Genomic DNA, 22114 nt, shown 5'->3' on the forward strand with positions numbered 1-22114 from the left:
GCTCACCAAGGAGAATAGACACAGTGGGCTTGAGTGTGACAGAGATTGTGAAGCTGACACAGGACAGAGCAAAGTTTCAATCTGTTATTCACAGGGTCCCTAAGAGTTATAGTCGATTCTATGGCAAGTAAAATAGAGCATGCTATCTGTCGGCAGGAGCTTGGCCTAGAATGTGGTGTGTATGGCCCACCTTTCACAGTGTGTGCAGCCATCAACAAAACTGAACCAAAAGCAAAAATAAAACCCAGCACCATCAAGCCAATCCCCACTTGCAATGACCCTATAGGGCAGAGTGAGCTGCCCCCTAGGGTTTCCAAGGCTGTAAATCTCTATAGAAGCAGACTGCTTCATCTTCCTCCCTCAGAACAGCTTCTGGGTTCAAACTGCCAACCTTTTGGTTACCTGGCAAACACTTTTAGCCACTGCACCAGGGAGCCATTTACAAAGTATTATCCCAGAAATCCCCCAAATGGTAATGTTAGCCTTCTGATCTTTTATTACCCAGAAGCCTCTGTTTCTCATTGAATTTCCTTTCCATTCATTTTCAAATGACTTTTCTGATATGAGTATTGTTGAATATGCACAAGAAAGAGCAAGATAGTGGTAGGAGTATGTGTACGGATTTATTTGCATAAGTATGAATACAGTATATGTGCCCACATTTAAATGATATGTTGATAATATTATGTTGCCACCTCAGAATGAAAGCTAATTAATTCAACTATTGAGATGATAATGCTTTCTCTCTCAGTTAATATCAGAGTTTAAAAAAACCGTCTGGAATTGTCCCACGCACTATTCCTCTGACTCATTTTGGAATGAAGAGTCTTATTTGGTTAACTATTGAGCTGTCTATCATGAGTTATGACAGTTTCAAGGAAAACATCCCTGAGAGGCCCTCAGGACTGACTCATTTGATAAAACGTCCATTGAGCCCAGTGACTTGATCTCAGAGGAAAAAAAAAATCCTCATTTTTCTCTTTGAAAATAATACACTTTGATATTGGCACTCCCAATATCAGCATTAATTTGAAGCATAACTTTTTTAGATTTTGCTGGGTTAAGTTTAATATTTAGGAAAACGTTAAGATCCTTCCTACTGAAAATTTACTCCAGCTTACAAATACACAAGCCAGCCCATACCTCCATGTTCAGCTGGCTACCAAGCGTCGTCTTTTTCCTCTTCCCATCATCTCTTTCCAGGCTAATTCAGACATTGATGAATGTTATCCAACATTTGTTATAACCCACATAGTTAAATGTCTCTGCACAGTCAGTAAGACACAAGTAGAAGTATTCCTAGTATTCTCTAATTTCAGTCAATATCCTTCGGACATCAACAATGATCTTTCCCATTCTATGTCCTCTTGGGAATCCAACTTGACGTTCGGGCAGTTTCTCATTGATGTTCTGCTGCACTAATTTTAAATAATCTTTAGGGGAAAAATTTCTTACATATGAAAATTCCCTTTACTCAAAAGAAAGAGAGGGAGAAAAAGAGACATAACCGGTTGCCCTGACATTGATACTGAAACATAGCCGCACATAGCCGTTTCCTGTGTCTCTGGGAAAAGCTGTGCCTGTCCCAGATGGTTCAATTTTTGGAAATGACTCTCCAGACCTGGTCTCTCAAAGTGCTTCTGAATGGCCTCAAACCTCCTGCCTTTAAGTTAGCGTTGTTGGTGTTAGGTGCTCTCGAGTCTCTCGAGACTCGTAACAACCCTATGAACAACATAGCTGCACCTTGCTCTATCTTGCACCCTTCTCACCAGTCACTATGTTGAGAGTCTTCTCTTTCTTTGACCCTCCACCTTTCCCAGCATGATGCCTTTTCCCAAGGCCTGGCCCCTGCTGACAATATACTCAAAGTATGTGACATGAAGTTTAGCATCCTTGTCTCTAAGAAGCATCGTTGGTTGCACCTCCTCCAAAACAGACTGGTTTTTTCTTTTGGTAGTTCATGAGATACTCAGAATTCTTCTCTAGGACCACAGGTCAAAGGCAATGATTGTTCTTCTGTCACCTTTATTCATTGTTCAACTTTCAGATCCATAGGAAGCAAATAAAAAGACTGGGGCTTGCATCACATACACCGTAGTCTTAAACTAACATCCTTGTTCTTCAGCACTTCCAAAAAGGGCTTGACAGCAGATTTTCCAAATGTAGCATATTTTTTGATTGAGTTAGAAATAAACCTTGTTTATTTATCTTTTGTCCCACCTTGAGAAATTATAACAAAGATTATGAGGATGTTACAGGACTAGGCAGTGTTTCATTCTGTTATGAGTTGCACACTCCTTATTCATATCTCACTATTTATGTTCACATTCTACCCTCCAGTCAAAATTAATTACTTACCTTTCCTTGAACCCTCCATAAGCTCCTGAGCTTATGCATTTTCCAGAAATCTCTTTATTGTTCTGTTCTTCAAAATTCTGCTTATTCTGTAAGGCTGAGGTCTGATTCTTTTTCTTCATAAAACACTCCTTGACCCCTCTAACTCTACTTAGAACTTCCCCATGATAATGTAATGCCTTTACTTCAAGGCATTTGACTCTGAGCTGTTGGGAACTTGCCATATTATATTTATTTTATTACAACAATTTAATGTATTACCTTTTGCTGGGAAAAAAGTCACACTAAATATACAAATCCCCATGCCTGTGGAGGGATTATTATTCCTCTTAAAAGTGGCAAAATCTTGAAAAGTACAAAACTTGGCAATGAAATAGTCACCTTTGCCTTCACATTCTAATAATTCATCTATTAGCTGTTCTCATTAATGATTATACCACTCTACTTTGTATTATACTGTCAATTTACTTATTTGCCTTCCCATTAAGTTGGAAATTCTGTAGATAAGGATTATTTATTCTTTATGGTATCTGCCTAGATAATAGGTACTTAATTTTAAATTATTCTATGGTCTTTGCCATTACTTGCTCTACTTCAGAGAGCTGGACAATGACTAGAGAAGGAGAGTTGATGCCTTTGAGCTTTGGTGTTCGAGAAGAGTATTGAATATACCATGGACTGCTAGAAGAACAAACAAGCTTATCCTGGAGAGAGTGAAGCCAGGCTGCACCTTGGAGGCAAGGATTCTGAAGCTTCGTCTGACATACTTTGGACATGTTGTATGGTGGGACCAGTCTTAGAGAGGAATGCCATGCTTGGGAGGGTAGAGGAACAGCGCAGGAGAGGAAGACCCTCGATGAAATAGATCAATTCCGTCACTGGGGTAATGGGGATAGGCATGTAGGAAACAATATGATTGGCAAGGGATAGAGCAGGGTTTAGGGCTGTTGTACACAAGGTCACTATGAGTCGCAAGTGACTCTACGGCACAGAACAACAACTCTCATGAAAAGGTATGATGATAGGACACATCCCTATGTTGTACACCTTTCCCAATTTTGAACTATGCTGTGTTTCCTTGCTCTGTTCTGACAACTGCCTCCCGTTCCAAGTATAGGTTTTGCTTAAGAACGATCAAGTGTTCTGGAATTCCCATCCTTCTCAGATTTAGCAACAGTTTGTTGTGGTCCACACAATTAAACACCTTTGAATAATCAATTAAACACAGACATTCTTCTGGTATTCCCTGCTTTCAGCCAAGATCCATTTAATATTAGCTACAATATTTCTAGTACCATGACCTCTTCTAAATGCGGCCTGCACTTCTGGCAGTTTTCTGTTGATGTGCTGTTCTAGTCGTTTTTGGATAATCTTCAGCAGAATCTTGCTTGCATGTATAATGATACTGTTTGATAATTTCTACACTCTGTTGATCACCTTTCTTTGGAATGGGAACAAATATAAATCTCTTCCAGTTAGTTGGCCAGGTGGTTGTCCTCCAGTTCTTTTTTAAAAAATTTTTAATTTTTATTATTTTTGTGTTAGTGTACCATCAAATCAGATCTGACTGGTACAGGAGATTGACCCTCCTTCCCCGGCAGAGGATCTGGTGGATTCAAACCATCTGCCTCTGGAATTGTAGTTGCAGCTCCTTACCACTAGGCCACCAGAGCTCCCCTATGTCCTCCAGTTCTTGACACAACTTGGTGAGCACATCCAGGGCAGCATCTATTTGTTGAAATGTATCATTTGGTATACCGTCAATTCCTGGGGCCTGGTTTTTGCCAGTTTCTTCAGAGCAGCTGGAACTTCTTCCTTCATCACCACAGGCTCTTGCTCATCCGTTGTTTCATGAAATTCTTCTGTGTCTGCCAATTCCTTTTAACACAATGATTCTGTGTACTCTTTCCATTTTCCTTTAATACTTCCTGGATAATTCAGTATTCTGCCCATAGCATCCTTAAATATTGTAAATTGAGACATGAATTTGTTGTTCAGTCTATTTGAGCTTATTTATTTGAGCAAGTTTGGCCCCTTTGATTCTCTTGACTCCAGTTCTTTGCACATTTCATTATAATACTTTACTTTGTCTAGATTTGTGCTGCCTTTTGTAGCCTTCTGTTCACCCTTTATTATCTTGTTTCTTCCCTTTGCTTTGGGTTCTCGGTGCTCTAGTGCAATATTTAGAGTGACATCCATCTTGGTCTTTTCTTCCTCCTCTGTTTTTGTAATGACCCCCTTCATTCTTCCTGGATGATATTCTTTATATCCTCCCAAAGCTCATCTGATCTTTGCTCATTTGTGTTCAACTCAAACCTGTTCCTGAGATGGTTTTAAAATTCAGGCAGGATAGACTCAAGATCATATTTTGGTTCCTGTGGACTTGATTTAATTTTCCTTAGCTTCAGTTTGAACTTGCACATGAGTGGTTTGTGTTCTCTTCCACAATCAGCACTTGGCCTTGTTTTCAAAGCTGATAATGAGCTTCTCCAGTGGTTCTTTCCACAGATGTAATTGATCTGATTCATATGCATACCATCACATGAAATCCATGTGTAGCCCGTGTTTATGTTTTTTATAAAACTTATTTGCAATGAATAAATCATTGATTGTACAAAATGCTGTCATTCTATCTCCAGCTTCATTTTTATCTCCAAGTACATATTTTCAAACTACTGATCCTTCTTCTCTATTTCTAACTTTTGCATTCCATTTACTTATTATTAATAATAGATTTTTTTTTACTGCAAAAGTTGGTAGAAATCTTCTGAGTTCTATGAGGAGAAATGTGACATTAGGATTGGAGGAAGACTCATCAAATCTGCATTATACATGTGACACAACCCTGTTTGCTGAAAATGAGGAGACCCTGAAGCACTTGCTGCAAAAGATCAAGGACTGCAGCCTCCTATATGGACTGAAGCTCAACATCAAGAAAACAAAGATTCTCACCATTGGACTAATTGGAGGCATCATGATAGATGGTGAAGAGATTGAGATAGTAAACAGTTTTAGTTTGCTTGGCTCTACAATCAGCAATCTTGGTACCAGCAGCCAGGATATTAAAAGATGGATTGCACTGGGAAAGTCTGTTGTTAGAAACCTCTCCAAAGTACTGAAGAACAACAATGTCAGTTTGGAGACTAAGGTGATACAGGCCATGGTCTTTGCAATTACTTGCTATGTATCAGAGAGCAGGACAATGACTAGGGAAGACAGAAGGAGAATTGATGTCTTTGAGCTGTGGTGCTGGAGAAGAGTATTCAATATACCATGGAGAACAAACAGGTCCATTCTAAAGAGGGTGAAACCAGGCTGCTCCTTGGATGCAAGGATTCTGAAGCTTCATCTGACATACTTTGGACATGTTGCAAGGAGGAACCAGTCCCTTGGAGAGGAACATCATGCTTGGGAGTGTGGAGGGAAAGTGCAGGAGAGGATGACTCTCAATGAGATGAATTGATTCAATGACTGGGGTATTGGGAGTAAGTGTGTTGGAGACAACAAGATTTAGTACAGGATAGAGGAGGGTTTAGGGCTGTTTTACATAGGGTCGTTATGAGTCGCACTTGACTAGATGGCATATAACAACAACGACAACTCTCTTATGGCCAAAAAGGAGGGTTTTTTTGCCCAATGGTAAGCATTGGTTTGCTAATCAACCTAGAGGTGGGCAGTTTGCCCTATCCTATGGTCCATTATACAGGCTACAATAAACTAAAGCAGAATGGCTTCACATTCATTGTCTAATGGAACACTCAAAGAGTCTGTACTCAAACACCAGTGCTGTCAGTGTTACAATAAAAGGTCATATACCTAGAAGGAAGATCTGTTAATACAACTACTATTCAAATTCATACACCAACCACTAAAGCCAAAGATGAAGAAACTAAGGATTTCTACCAAATTCTACCATCTGAAATTGACCAGATATGCAATCAAAATGCATTCATAGTCATTGGAGATTGAAATGCAAATCCTGGAAATTAAGAAGGATTTATAATTGGAAAATATGGCCTTGATGATGGAGATGAAAATTGAGATTTCACAATAGAATTTTGTACCACCATTGATGTTATTAATTGCAAATGTATTTTTTAGAACACATGAATTATGTCTATGCACATGAATCTCGACAGGTGCCATAAAGAGGAATCAAGTCCACTGCACTGGTAGAGAGAGACAGTGGAGAAGTGCCATAAAATCAGTCTCAATAAGGTCAGAGGTTGACTGTGGAACAGGCCATCAGTTGCTTATGTGCAAGTTCAGAATAAATTGAGAGTATTCTTCATTGTATATTACCTGATTAGAGACCATCTTAAGATTGTATTTGATGCATTGAACACTATCGACTGAAGACCAGATTAACTGAGGGATGACATCAAACACAAGAGATAAAAAGTCATTAAAAAGGTAGGAAAGAAAGAAAAGACCAAAATGAATGCCAGAAGAGACTCTGAAATTTGCTCTTGAATGCAAAGAACTAATGAGAATGAATGGTTGAAAGAAGAGAGCTGAATAGAAGATTTTAAGGAACAGCTTGCGAATGCAAAGCAAAGCATTTCATGAAATGTGCAAAGACCTAGAATTAGAAAACCAAAAGGGAAGAATCAGCTCAACATTTCTCAAACTGAAAGAACTGAAGAACAAATCCAAACCTCAAGTTGCAATACTAAAAGATTCTATATGTAAAATACTGGATGATGTATGAAACATTAAAATAAGGTGGGAAGAATACATAATCACTGCACTATAAAGAATTGGTGGAGTTGCAATTATTTCAGGAGATAGCATATGGTCAAGAACAAACAAATCTGTCTTGGAAGAAGTGAAGGCAGAGTGCTACAGTGAGATTTGATCTTACATTCTTTGGATGTGTTTATTATGAAGGTCTCGTGCCTGGAGAATAACATTGTGCCTGGAAAGGTAGAGAGTTAACAATAAAAACAACAAAAATGCGAGGGGGTGGGAGAGAGAGAGGGGAAGACTTGATACATTGACCGGAACCATGGGCATAAACAAGGCAGAGATTATGAGGATGGCATAGGATCGAGCAGAATTTTGTTCTGTTGCACATAAAGTTGTTAAGAGACATAGATAATTCAACAACACCTAACAGCTACTACAAATAGTTTATTGTACTGAACAAAGTCAGCACAGGATGATTTTAAGTCTATGATGGAACGGATAGGGCAAGGTTCAGATATGTTGTTCATAGGATCACTATGAGTTGCAGTTGACTTTATGACACCTAATAACAACAAATGCCAAAAGGTCTAAATAGAGGAATAAAGGAACCTCAGTGTAATCAGACCCAAGTGAATTGACATATTTCTACTTATAGAAGGATACAAGTCAAAACCTGAAAGGAGATTATTGGTCATGATTATGGGCAATAGACAAGTCATAGCTATGTTAGAAGGAATTCTCTAGAGAACTCAACCCAAAAAAGAATCAACTTCAAAAACTTAACTTGGCAGAAGCCAAATTATAACAATTCCAAATAGTAAGAACATTTTCCCTTGCATCCCACACTCTTTCCCTAGTCTTTTATTCCTTTTACATGGAAGTGTCAGAGACTGTGATTAGATAAAATAAGTGGATGGTGGTAGTTGGAAAGGAAGAGGAGAGAAAAAGTCAATCATGTCCCTGGCCAAGTCAAGGCATCTCATCTGTAGCAGGCTACTCTTATGGCTACTCTTTCTCAGGGCTTTGTTTTCCTTTAAATCAGGATTTGAATGTTTGCTATTTTACAGGCTGAACATATTAAGCACTGACTTGAAACCCTATATGTGTCTTTTCCCCTTGTCTGACTGGTAAATAGCAACTAATTTCTCAAGGGTTTGCTTCCCATTCTCTGATCTCTTCATCCAGAACGGAACCATTCTCATTGAATGCTCTGTCCCACCGGAGGCCATGGAACTCTGACTTTTCTTTGTTTGGTTATTTGCATGTCTTTGCTCTTAAATATCCTACAAATTCTAAGAGGACAGAAATTAATTCTTTATCTTTGTACCACCAACACCCAGCAATCAATGGCACATAATTGTCTCTCAATAAAGATTATAAAAGGTATTTCTTTTAAGCAATTATATATCCTAAAGAAATAAGAGCTGCAACAGGAACCGATATCTATACACGCATTTATTGCAGCATTATTTACAGTAATAAAGAAATTCAACAGCTCAAGTATACAGCAGTAAGTGAATTGTTACAGAAACTCTGAAAAGTTGACAGAATAGAGCACTATGCAACACTAAAGAATGATGAAGAATCTATGAAACTATACAACACAGATGAATGTAAAGAACATGATGCTCAGGGAAATAAAGTCAGTCACAGAGGACAAATACTGTGTAATACCAGTATTATAAAAAGTTAAGGGAGGCTTGCATACATAAAATCATTCTTGAATGATTACCAGGGACGGGAAGAGAAGGAGAGGAGAATGTTGTGTGCCAGTAGAGTCCTAACTAACTCATAGCTCACCCTCCAGAAGGTTTTCGGAGGCAGTCAATGCATGGAGGAGATTGCCCATCCTTCGGTGGAGTAGCTGATGGGTTTGAACCATGTGTCTTTTGGGATTGCAACACAGCTCCTTACTACTAGACCACCAGCTCTTATTGTTGTTGTTGGGGGATTATCAGATGTTGTGGGTTTTGCAATTAATGTTAAAAAACAAAATGTGTTTTACTGAGTGATGAACCAAAACACTTTTAAACTTTCACACAAGTCACAATTAAGAAATAATTTCTCATTTTAAAAAACAAACATGCAGCACCTAAAATAAGCAAATACGGATGAGGGTTTACTAGAGGTTCCCAGGACTGAGAAACAGGGGTGAGGTAGGGGAAGGAGTAGATAGAATGCTTGTTCAGGAAGCATTATGTTTTGTTTAGAAGCCTGGAAAACTAGGCAAAGTATATTGGAGGTAATCGTACAACTTGTTTGATATACTTTATCTCACTTAGTTTTATACATGGAAAAACATGGAAAATAAAAACATTGACTTTGTAAATGTTTGCTTTATCTACATTTTTAAAGAAAACATTTTTTAATAAAAACTAATTTGACATAAAGCATTTAATAACACATTGTTCCCCCTAAGAGAGGCTGTAATACAAGCTTTTAAGAATTTCTGATAAAGTTTTAAATGGCAGCCTTCTGGACAATTGCAGCGTCACTGAAAGAACTGGAGGGTCGTGGTGAAGAAGTGGGGACAGCGTTAGTACTTGAGCATCTAATACCTGGATACTTTCCAGGTATTTGTGGGAAAACGGTCTATTAAATCTCAGTTCCAATGTGCTTTTGAAAAATAAAATATACATATACATATGTTTCCACAAACATTGTTTTTCTGATGCTCATTCTCATACATTGAGTCTTATAAAATTAATCACTCTTGATCTATGCCCATTATTACTCCATCTTCTCAGATCCCCACTGGATCTTTCCTAATTCCTTCATTTCTTGCCTCCACCTATCAAACTCTATGGTCCAATGTGGGGGTTTTTTGTGTGTTGAAATTTTGGGAGGCCTTTCCCCACCTTTCTGCTTTCCCCCCACAGGTTTCTTCAGAAGAAGCATTACCAAAAACGCCGTGTACAAGTGTAAAAACGGGGGCAACTGCGTGATGGACATGTACATGCGAAGAAAGTGCCAAGAGTGTCGACTACGGAAGTGCAAAGAGATGGGAATGTTGGCTGAATGTATGTATACAGGTATTCGCATTAAGCAATTAAATTCCACTAAAATCCCCTTAAGGAGGCAGATGTCAGGTAATTCGTATCACAAGAAGGTACTTCACATATTAAGAAAAGATGCATTTCCTAAGTCATCTAAACATCCTGAAGGACAGTGAACCTCTGAAATCGTCCAAGCTGTCAGTCAGAATATTTGCCTGAAAGAAATGGCTGGTTTTCTGTTATTCCTTGTTGTGATGAATCCTATACTGCAGAATTTACAAGCTTTAAGAAGCAACAAAGACTGACAGCCTGAAAGTTTCCTCCAAATTTTATTTTAATGTGCTTCTTATTTATTGCTTAATTAGCATAAAAATGCACAGACGTGGAACGCGTGAAGGGTGTTTTATAAGGTTTAACTGCCTCTGAATTGTCTAAATAGAGTTTTAAACCACACCATTTTATTAAGAATCCTCCTTCGTGCTGCCGGGAGCCAATTTGTATAGGTTTACACCGGAAATTAACTACTCTGAGTTTTAATATAATTTGGCTCTTCAATCTGATAAAGAGACACTGTATTAACTGCTGGCTTTGTGAGGCGCTGTAATCTCCATCCAAATGTGGCATGGATGTTCATCTATGACATAATTAATTTTTCATTCTGCAAATTTTACAGATCACTCAGATATCTGAGATAGGTCCTATTCCTCCTCAAAACACAGATAGACAAACAAATGTCACCCAGGGAATGATAACGTTCAGGGAGGGAATGCCACATGAAAGAAAAGGCTTCTTTGGGAAGATGACTCCTGCTCTATTGTTCTCAAATAGTAGAGGCAGCTGAGCTGGGGCCAGAGAACTGACCATGGAAGAGGAAAAAAATAGGGCAGTGTAAATAATCCAGCTCCAAGTGGATAAAATTTTTATAGCGGTTGATCACAATCTCATTTTAGCATATATGAAACTAGAAACTCACCACAAGCATGCCTGTTGGAACCTAATCTTGTAGTGGAAACACTTGGATAGTAGGGAGTTCATGTTGCTCATCATTTATATATGAACTTGTTCCAGCTGATGCACCTAGAGTATTTTTTTACGACTCCACCTATAAGCATAAATAATATTATCTATGAACCCAAATTCATCTGATCTCAGATGCATCTCTTTCATGGTATTCTATAAGTTCTTTGCACACACACACACACACAAAAAAAAAAATGCCAGAACTTTGCTTCACTGATGTTGAAAGAAGACTATGCGAGTTAATGAAATGTAGATACAACTATTCTACAATATTTAGAACTCGAACTGTAAATGAATGAAGATCTTGTATAATCAAATGAAAGAAATATTTCAAAAGCAGCTTGTTTTTTTCTTTGACTTTATTTTCAATTTTTTGGATAGTTCAGAAAGTGAACAGAATTTAAATATTGTTCCTAAAGTATTTTAAAATATTAACATTTATTTTATTCAACTAGTTTACTGATAGATGTTTAATGCAAAATCTCTTTTGCTATAGTTATGTAAACAGGGATGAAACTAGTATGACGTTTATGCTTTGAAACACCAGTCATCTCCCCCACTTCTGCCCCTAGTTAGTAAGTGCCCAGCTAGCCTGTCCATAAACTCTTCCTCATCTGCAAAACAAAGAGTTGAACCTTAGATCTCTTCATTTCCCTTGAAATTCACATTTAACACATCGTTAGACTCTATTGCTTTACTAATGATCATAGAAGGTCTTACATATTTCTTACTACACTTTTTCTTTCAGTATTTGATAGACTCTGGGAGACAAATCAATATACCTGCTTTTACCTTTTTCTTTGTATTTGTTTAAATGTAGCAGGTACCATGTGTAAGGTGGATGCTCAAGTCATACATAATAAAAATTTTACTTACATGGCTTTGTTTTATCCCACATTTGAATTTGGGATAGTCTGTTAATTTGATTGTCTTTCTTTATATGGAATTGGAAAAATATGAGCATTGATTCATCATTTTATTGGCTGAATACTTTTAGTTATTACAATATCTTGCTGTCACAAACTCTTTACATCAAGCTCATTATACTAAATGGTCTTATTATATTAAATCTCTACAAAATCCTGTGAAATAGATATTATTATCCCTTTATAAATGAAAACCAGAAACTCACAGACGACAAATTTATCGTTCAAAGTCACAGAATCTGTTAGTAGGAAAGTTGTCTTAAACCTCGGCCTTTTCTATCTGAAGCACCAGAAGGACGTGTTGCATTAGCTCTGTGCCAGTTTGCATTATGAGGTCTTCTGAGCTTTGTATGCATCAGGGAGATTAGTCATCACACGCCATCTGAACTTCTGTGGTTGGTGAAATGTCCATGTTTATTTTTCAGGTTTGTTAACGGAAATCCAGTGTAAATCTAAACGACTGAGAAAAAACGTGAAGCAACATGGAGATCAGCTGGGCAATGAAGACGGTGAAGGACGGGACTTGCGACAAGTGACCTCTACAACTAAGTCATGCAGGGTAATAAAATGCAATATAGTGTTGGTAGGGAGCTCTGGTGGCCTACTGGTAAGGTGCTGCCAACTCAAAGGCACGTAGTTCGAATCCACTAGCTGTTCCATGAGAGAAAGATGAGTAGTTTCCTTCCCTGCAATTCATAGCCTGACAACTTCACTGGAGAGTCAGCTATGAGTTCTGACTCGATGGCATATAACAGCAACAACAATGTTGTTGAAGGCATCAAGAGCTACATTTCTCAGTCCCATGGGGAGTTGCATTGCTTACCCAAAGGCTTCGTCTCTGCCAGTTCAAATCCACCAACTGCTCCACAGGAGAAATATGGGCAATTTTCTTTGTGTAATTTATCACCTTGAAAAATCCTCTGGAGGGCCAACCAAGAGTCAGTTACTCCTTGATGGCAATGAGTTTGAGTTTTGAAAGATCTAGCTAGGAGGTTTGGAATGAAAGTCACTGTTACAGGCAGAATTACCATGTTAATGTACATAAAATGGATTTCCTCTTTTCTGTTGCTTTGGTGTTGCATTTCAAATAAAGCAATGCGGTGTCATTGTTATGTGCCATTAAGTTGTGTGTAACTCATAGCAACCCTCTGTACAACAGCCTTAAACCCTGTTCTATCCTGTGCCAATACAAAATAAAAAAAAAAATAAAAGCTCTCCTTCTCCCTGACTCACTTCCACTTATACCATCCAGAAAGTGCCAATGGGAATGGCAATGTCTACACAATGGGTGTTTCAAACTGAATTTTAACTACGATTTCTCTTCTGTCATTGAGGTGATTGTTGTTGTTAGGTGCTGTCATGTCAACTATGACTCACAGTGCCCCTGTGGACGACAGATTGGAACCTTGCCCAATTCTGCGCCATTGGCATGATTTCTACCATGTTCAAGCCCATTGTTGAGTTACTGTGTCAACCCATCACACTGAGTCTCTGTCACTCTTTCACTGAGCATTTCCAGTATGATGTCTTGGAGAAGGGAGGCTCATACTGGGATGAGGAAGATAACAGAGACTTCTGAGGCTGTTTGAATGAGTAAAATATGATGGATAATATCTGTGGGCCAATGGAGAGAAGTCCCTTCTAATGAGGCTACCCATTACTAAAGAAATCTTTGACTTGGCACAAAATACTCCTGTAGAGGAACTGTGATAAGCACAGGGCATTTGGAGGAATTTTAATGTTTCAGCTGAAAAACTTGTAAGTCATAAAAGTTCAAAGAACTTCTTTCTTATCATTTGTTATCCTAACGATCCAGAAAAGTCTATCTACATTTGTTGCTGTTATGTACCTTGTTGTTAAGTACCCTCGAGTCTCTTGCGACTCATAGTGACCCTATGTACAACAGCCCTAAACTCTGCTCTGTCCTGTGCCAATTGCACTGTCTCTGACACTCCCATCCCAATTATCTCAGCCACTGAATTAATCCACCTCATAGAGGGCCTTCCCCTCCTGCGCTGTCCCTCCACCCTCCCAAGCATGATGTCCTTCTCCAAGGACCAGTCCCTCCTCACAACATGTCCAAAGTATGTTAGACAGAGCCTCAGAATCCTTGCCTCCAAGGAGCCACCCGGTTTAACCCTTTCCAGGACGAATCTGTTTGTTTTCCTAGCAGTCCACGGTACCCACAATACTCTTCTCCAGCACCACAGCTCAAAGGCATCAATTCTCCTTCTATCCTCCTTAGTCATTGTCCAACTCTCTGATGCATAACAAGTGATATCAAAGACCATGGCCTGTATCAGATGCACCTTAGTCTCCAGAGAGACACCATTGCTCTTCAGTACTTTGGAGAGGTCCCTAACAACAGACTTTCCCATAGCAATGTGCCTTTTAATTTCCTGGCTACTGGTGCCAAGAGTGTTGACTGTGGAGCCAAGCAAACTCAAGCTGTGAACAATCTCAATCTCTTCACCATCCATCCTGATGCTGCCAATTGGTCCAGTGCTGAGAATCTTTATCTTCTTGACACTGAGCCTCAATCCATTTTGGAGGTTGCAGTCCTTGACCCTCTGCAGCAGGTGCTTCAGGTCCTCCTCAGTTTCAGCAAGCAGGATTGTGTCATCTACATAATGCAGATTGTTGATAGACAATCTTGACCCCACATTTCTCCTCATAGAGCCCAGCCTCCCAGATAATCTGTTCTGCATACAGGTTGAAAAGGTGTGGAGATAGGACGCATCCCTGGCATACGCCCTTCCCAATTTTGACATGCGGTATTCCCTTGTTCTGTTCTGACGACTGCCTCCTGGTCCAAGTATAGGTTTCACATTAGAACGATGCTGATGTGCTCTTCCAGTATTTTTTTGGATAATCTTCAGTAGAATCTATATTTAACATATCAAATATATAATTTTGGATTTATTTCAGAAAAATAAATAATTTTATGTGAGCCAGGATTTTTCCATGATGTTTTATCAATAACACTTTCATTTGTTGCTGTTAGGTGCTGTTGAGTTTGACTACAACTCATAGCGGCCCTATGAGCAATAGGTCTGAACTTTGTCCTACTCTGTACCATCTTCATCATCTCTATACTTGAGTCTCTTTTTTTGAAGGACTTTCACACAATTACTAATACTTCTTTAATGGATTTTAGTAAGGGAGAAAGTGATATTTATGTCTTAATTGTCCAGACTCTTGTCCTTCCTCATGTCCTTCAAGTCAGAACTGACTCATAGGTAACTCTCCAGAGGGTCTTCTGAGGCTGTTAATTGCACAGGAGGAGATTGCCCATCTTTCTCCTGCAGAGTCACTGATGAATTTGAACCTCTAGAGAAGCACCATCCTTGGCTTAGCGTGCATCTCTCCACAGCCTGTGCTACCAGAGATTGCTGTGTAGAGGGTCAGCAAATTTTTCTTTAAAAGGGTAGTAGATATTTCAGTCTTTGCAACACACAATCCCTCTTACTATTACACAACTTCGCTATTATAGTGTGAAAGCCAGATAGATAGCATGTAAAGGACAGAGTGTAGCTGTGTCCCAGTAAAACTTTATTTGCAATATCAAGTGAATTCTACGCATAGACTATAATTTGTCAGCATTGGTTTTGTTGTGTACCGTAGAGTTGGAACTGACCCATAGCTGACCCTGTGGCAGGTGTTCAGAGACAGTGTCAAACACTGATCTATATTAAAGCTGCTAGAATCTCCACTTTTTCTGGGGGAACATTTTCTTAATTGTGAATAAATCTTGAACTTTCTCTGACCTTCTCTATGAATAGGCTTAGTGTGTTTTATATCCAGACTAATAGTTATTCCCAAGAAATAGATGAAAGAAATACTTTCTCTCTGTTTATAAGTAGGAAAATGAATTCCTAGGCATCTGGCTCAAAGACCCAGCTGTTCCACAGGAGAAGGTTGGGCAGTCTCCTCCCAAAGCTATTCACTTCCTCTGAAAAGTCACTGGAGGGTCAGTTACAGGTCGATTCTGACTTCATCTTACACAATAACACAACAACAAACAAACAACAAGCTTCTCAGGGACATGGAAAATGTAATACAGTCCATATTTCTTTCCCTATTTAGGGCCTTTTCTCATTAGTTTTAAAGACCAGTTCACTTCAGATGAATCATATATAAGAAGGATGCCTAAATATCACCTTAACTCTAACTCTTCTTATTTTCTTGCCAGTGCAGGAGAAAACTGAGCTCACCCCTGACCAGCAGAACCTTCTACATTATATCATGGACTCGTATAGCAAGCAGAGGATGCCCCAGGAAATAACCAATAAAATTGTATGTACAGTATCTGAAAAGGCAAGGGTTTCAAGTTAACATTTTCTAACCTGGGAGGTGGAACATGTATAAGAAAATCTTATTCTGAAGGGATTAAAGCTGGAAATTAAAATTGTACCTTTAATTATTTGGGGAGGCAGCACTTAAATTTTAATTACCATTAGAAAGTGAAATGTCTCCTATCTATCATGGTAGCAACAGTTACTCTCCACGGAGCTGAGAAACTCGAGTTGGGTCCGTACATTTTATGGAGGATCTTTGTAATGTGGTTATTTTTTAGTTTAATGATTTTCTATCAATTTGTCTTTTTAAGTTACCTATTAATACTTGGCTTTCTCCCTCCGTCTGAAATTTTAGTTAAAAGAAGAGTTCAGTGCAGAAGAAAATTTTCTCATTTTAACGGAAATGGCCACTAGTCATGTACAGATTCTTGTTGAATTCACCAAAAAGCTACCAGGTATGTAAAAATGTAGTTCTTTCTCTCCTGTATTGCATAGTGTGTTTATGACATTTAGACCGGAGATCTTGTTCACTGTAAATGAGCACTGTCAAATATTGCTGACCCTTTCATACATTGAATTAATGGACCTAAAAGCATAGAGGGAGGTCTGATGACGTAGTCCATAGGGTTCTGTGTTGTTAACCCAAAGAGAGAATCCCTCTTTTCAAATCCACCAGCCCCTTGAAGGGAGAAAAATGGGCAATCTCCTTTCACATGATTTACAGTCTTGGAAGCCTATTGTAGGGGCAGGTCTGAAATGGTTCCAACTTGAAGGAAATGAGAGAGAAAGAATGAGCATAAATGTGGAAATGCTGGAGCCAGGAAGAATATTTCAAAAATTTCTATTCCGTTTGAATCTACCAGCTGCTCCAGGACAGAAAAATAGATAATCTCTTCCTGTGTGAACTCTCTCTGAAAACACACTGACGGTCAGCTATTGGTCAGTTCTGGCTTCATGGTACACAACAAAACAAGAGATTGTTAGATAAACACATTACTTCCCAATTGCCATTTACTCACTGAACACTTATTAGGCAGTTGTTTGAACAGAACAAGAGGATCTACCGTTACTCTTTCAAACAATGGTAGTGCAGAAACTAGAAATCAAAGTATTTTCCACTACATTATTAATCCTGAACCAAACCATGGACTGACAAAAAGATTGAACAAATCTGTCTTGGAAGAAGTACAATCAGATTGCCCCTTAGAGACAAAGACCATGAAACTTTATCCCATATACTTTGGATAGGTTTATCAGGAAGAGTCCTTGGAAAACGGCATCAGGAAGACCCTCCAGGAGATGGGTTGACAGAGTGACTGTAGTACAAGATAAGAGCAAGGTTCTGATCTGCTGTTCATAGGACAGCTATGAGTTATGCACCTAACAACAACAGTCCCAACTGAGAGGTTTAAAATGATTCAATGTTTTTTAAAAAAATATTGGTATATTAAGAGCCCATGGTTCAGTAGACTAAATAATTGGTTTTGTGGTTGTTATTGTTGTTAGGTGCCATTGAATCAAGTATGACTCAGCAAACCCATGAATAGTGGATCCAAAGTCCATCCTATCCTGTGGCATCTTCACACTTCCACACACTAGTGCCCTTTGCAGCAGTCACCGTGTTTATAGGGTTTTCAAAAGTCTGTTATTTAAGAACTGGATGGCAAATCCTGCTTCCTAATCTGCCTTAATCTGTGAGCCCTACTTAAACCTGTCTACCATGGGAGACCCTTAAGGCATTTGACATACTGGTGGCCCAACTTTCAGTATCACAGCGACTTATGAATTATCTCAGTACAGCAAACAGACAAGTACTGTACCAATTAGAACAATTCTCTTCCCAAATGCAACAAACTACCAGTTTAGTTTGTATCTCTAGTAGCAACCAGGCCCAACGGCCTCTCAACTGACTTTTAATCACAAAGGCCTGCCCACGGGGTCCTGATTGGTTTAAACAAGAGGCTTTCAGCCCACAACTGATTGCTAATTAAATCAAAATGACCAATTAGCTTACACCTTACAGAATCAACCGCCTGTGTTGTGTGAGTTGGTTCCGGCTCAGAGCGACTTAATAGGACAGAGTAGAATTGCCACTTTCAGCTTCTTAAGGCTGAAATCTTCACAAGAGCTCATCACCAGAAGTCTTCTTCTCCCGCAGAGCTGCTGGTGATTTAAAGCCACTGACCTTTCAGTTAATAGTCAAGCACTTAGTCACTGTACCAATAGGAGTCCTGTAGTATAGTAGCATGTTGTTGTTACCATCAAGTCAGAACTGACCCAGAGCTGACCCCCCTAGAGCTTCAGAGACACTTAATTACACTGGAACAAATTGCCCATCCTTTTCCCTTAGAGCAGCTGATGGAATTGAACCACATGCCTTTGGGATTGTAGCACAGCTTCTTTCACTCACTACACGACTAGAGCTCCCATAGCAACATAAGAACATAATACGAAATCACAGAAGTTCACTTCCTGACAAAGCATGTTTATTTGCCTTGCATTTATCAGCGTTACAGTATTACTTTATTAAATGTGTCGCAACTCATTAAATGTGGGAAGCAAGTTCTCATTATCATTGAATTATCTCTTTTCTTTATTAATGAGGAAAGAAGAATTTCATTTGTAATATGCTAATTAGAATAAAAGCAACCTCTTTATCAAAATCAAGATTATACAAGATTCAAAAGTGTCAGGGTGGGTGGAAGAAGGATGAGAGAGGGGAAAAATCACTAGGACAGCAGAAGTCAGTGGATGGATGGAGGGATGGTGAAGAAAAAGGTAAGATGCAATAGGGATTTAATGAGATGCAGTGATATAAGCCATTGGTCACTAGCAATTAATTATATAAATCACAATGTATATGAATGATTGTATAAACACATGTTCATGACACAGCACAATATACATGAATACAAAAATAATAAAAATATTTAATATTAGAAAAAACTAACTATAAAGGTAAGGGGCTGGTTGGTAAAGGGGATTTTTGTTACAATGATAGCTTTGGCCATTTATGGGGAAAGAATTTGCAATTGAAATGGTCAGTTGGCCATAAACTAAGAAATAATCAAAGACCAAAAAACCCCTACTTTCTTGATAAAAAAATGCAGCCAATATGATTTATAGTCCTTAGTTTTAGTCCTAGGTCCTTGATTCACCTTGAGTTGGCTTTTGTATGTGTAGTTATGTGTGAATCTTACTTGACTTTTGTACAGATAGTTTTCCAATTTTGCCAAAACCTTTTGTTAAAAAGGCTGGCATTTTCCCACTTAACTGATTTCAACTCCTTGTCAAAAATCAGTGGACCATAGGTGGATGGGCTGATTTCCAGGTTCTCAATTCTATTCTATTGATCTCTGTGTCTGTCCATTGTACCAGTACCACACTGTCTTGACCATTATGGCAGTGTAGTAGGATTTTTAATCAGGGAATGAGATGCCTCCTACCTTGTTTCTCTTTTGAAGGAGTGCTTTGCTTATTTGGGACCTCTTTCCGTCCCAAATGAAATTGGATATTGCCTTTTCCATCTCTTTGAAGAGATAGTTGTCTCTTTATTCCCAATGTTTAGCTCAGTTCCTGATTGTTGTTGTTGTTTTGTGCCATCAAGGCATTTGCAACTCATTGCAACCGTACAAACAACAGCCCTAAACCCTGCTCTATCTTGAGCCAACCTTACTGTCTCTGGCCCAGTCACTGAATCAATCCATCTCATCGAGGGTCTTCCCCTCCTGTGCTGTCCCTCCACCCTTCTGAGCATAATGTTCCTCTCCAAGTAGAAACCTTGCTTCTAAGGAGCAGCCTGGTTTCACCCTCTCCAGGACGAACCTGTTTATTCTCCTAGCAGTCCATGGTATATTCAATACTCTTCTCCAGAACAACAGCTCAAAGGCATCAATTCTTCTTCCATCATCCCTCGTTTTTGTCCAACTTTCTCATGTGCAGCACATACTTGCAAAGACCATAGTCTGGATAAGGTGCTCCTTATAGGGGAGAAAACAATAAAATTGTTGTTTTATTTGATTAGTGGGTTGGTTATTTATTTTTTTTTAAAGCAGTTGTCATTAACTTCATTCTAATGCCTGGAAAGACCATGTAAATCAAGCAAAAATAGTGTTTTTAATGGCTGAGGGTTCTGTTTGTGTTTTTTTCAGGGGATTATTGTAAGTGTCTGGGTGGATTTGAACCACTAACTTTAATCCTTAACATTACTTTAATCTCACTGTAATGGCTAGTCTGTTAATCATCTCCTAAACCACTTACACCCTGATGGGACTAGCTTACTTTCTCTCTCTCTCTCTCTCTCTCTGTGTGTGTGTGTGTGTGTGTGTGTATGTGTGTGTGTGTAGTGTGTGAATGTGTTTTTGTTTGCGTATGTATACCTGCACATATGTGCCATTTTCCCCATATATTCATTCAATTATTCAAGAGTAATTCTTGAGGACTTCCTCCTTGCTATGGAAATAAATATGAACAAAGTAAAGTTCTATCCTTGAGAATTTTACATTGCAGGAGAATTACCAAACAATTAACAAATAAACAGATAATCATGTTTTCTAGCAGTGATAACAACTTTAAAAAAAATAAAGCAGATAGGGACTGGTTAGCAGATAGAGATAGCAATATAGCTTTACGCTATCAGCCTAAAGACTCATTCAGGCCATGGTCTTCACAATTACTTGCTATGCCACAGAGACCTGGACAATGACGAAGGAGGATAGAAGAAAAATTGGTGCCTTTGAGTTGTGGTGCTGGAGAAGAGTATTTAACATACTCTGGACCACCAACAGGACAAACAGGTCTCACAGGAGAAACTAGCCCTAGAAGAATGACATCATGCTGAGAAGGGTAGAGGGTCAGCTCAGGAGAGGAAGATACTGGTTGAGATGGATTGACAGGAGTAACTAGGGTAATGAGGTTAAGTGTGCCAGAATTCGTGTAACTGGCTCAGGATAGGGCAGGGTGCAGAGCTGTTGTACACAGGGTTGTTGCACGTCACAGATGACTTGATGGCTCATAACAACAACAGCAGCAACCCCAGAGGGTTGCTGAGAGTTAGAGTGAGCTTGTTGGCAATGAGTTCAGGGTTTGGTTTTGTTTTTTATCCTTGAAGGAGAGGCCTGAATGCAATGAATTGGGGACATTTAGGAAGAGCACTCAACTTTGAGGGAGGAGTTGTTTGTATGTTCAAAGGATAGACATGTGGTCAGTGTGTGAAAAGAACAATGAGGGAGAAGATTGGGAAAGAAGTCACATAGGCATCTGGAGACTACACCATTTTATAAAGGCCTTATTTTGGTCCTAGTTGGCTCCAGTGACTCAGTGTTGAAGAGTTGTGTTGTCAACCCAGACACACATGATTTGAATCCACCAGCTGCTCCAGGGGAGAAAGATAAGCAGTCTCTTCCCATGTGATTTACTGCCTTTGAAAACCCTCTGGAGGGTCCACTATGAGTCGGTTCCAACTCAATGATGCATAAAACTAATAGCATTCTTTTCCTAGGACTGCTCTAACAAAATATCACAAAGTAGGCCGCTTTATCAAGAGCAATGGTGTCTCTCTGGAGACTAAGGTGCACCTTATACAGGCCATGGGTTTAAATCACTTGTTATGCATCAGAGAGTTGGACAATGAGTAGGGAGGACAGAAGGAGAATTGACGCCTTTGAGCTGTGATGCTGGAGAAGAGAACTGAATGTACCATGGACTGCCAAGAAAACAAATAGATTCATCCTAGAGAGAGTTAAACCAGGCTGCTCCTTGGAGGCAAGGAATCTGGGGCTTTGCCTGACATACTTTGGACATGTTGTAAGGAGAGACAGGTCTTTGGAGA

General features: G+C 39.1%; 1 protein-coding gene across 2 annotated transcripts in view; it reads left to right on the plus strand.

The window, feature by feature from the left end:
• The window catches only part of NR1H4 (nuclear receptor subfamily 1, group H, member 4), an 80631-nt gene that overhangs the window by 27538 nt on the left and 30979 nt on the right, over positions 1–22114 (plus strand). The window contains exons 3-6 of one of the 2 annotated variants that reach the window (XM_006888520.1): positions 9924–10076; positions 12412–12545; positions 16184–16282; positions 16640–16739. In XM_006888520.1, coding sequence (XP_006888582.1) covers positions 9924–10076; positions 12412–12545; positions 16184–16282; positions 16640–16739 — 486 coding nt within the window. The remainder of the gene's footprint in view (positions 1–9923; positions 10077–12411; positions 12546–16183; positions 16283–16639; positions 16740–22114) is intronic. The other variant, XM_006888521.1, reaches the window with a different exon arrangement.

This window comes from Elephantulus edwardii, unplaced genomic scaffold (assembly GCF_000299155.1).
Source record: "Elephantulus edwardii isolate Elephantulus edwardi_28Jun2011 unplaced genomic scaffold, EleEdw1.0 scaffold00068, whole genome shotgun sequence".
NCBI classification, from domain to species: domain Eukaryota; kingdom Metazoa; phylum Chordata; class Mammalia; order Macroscelidea; family Macroscelididae; genus Elephantulus; species Elephantulus edwardii.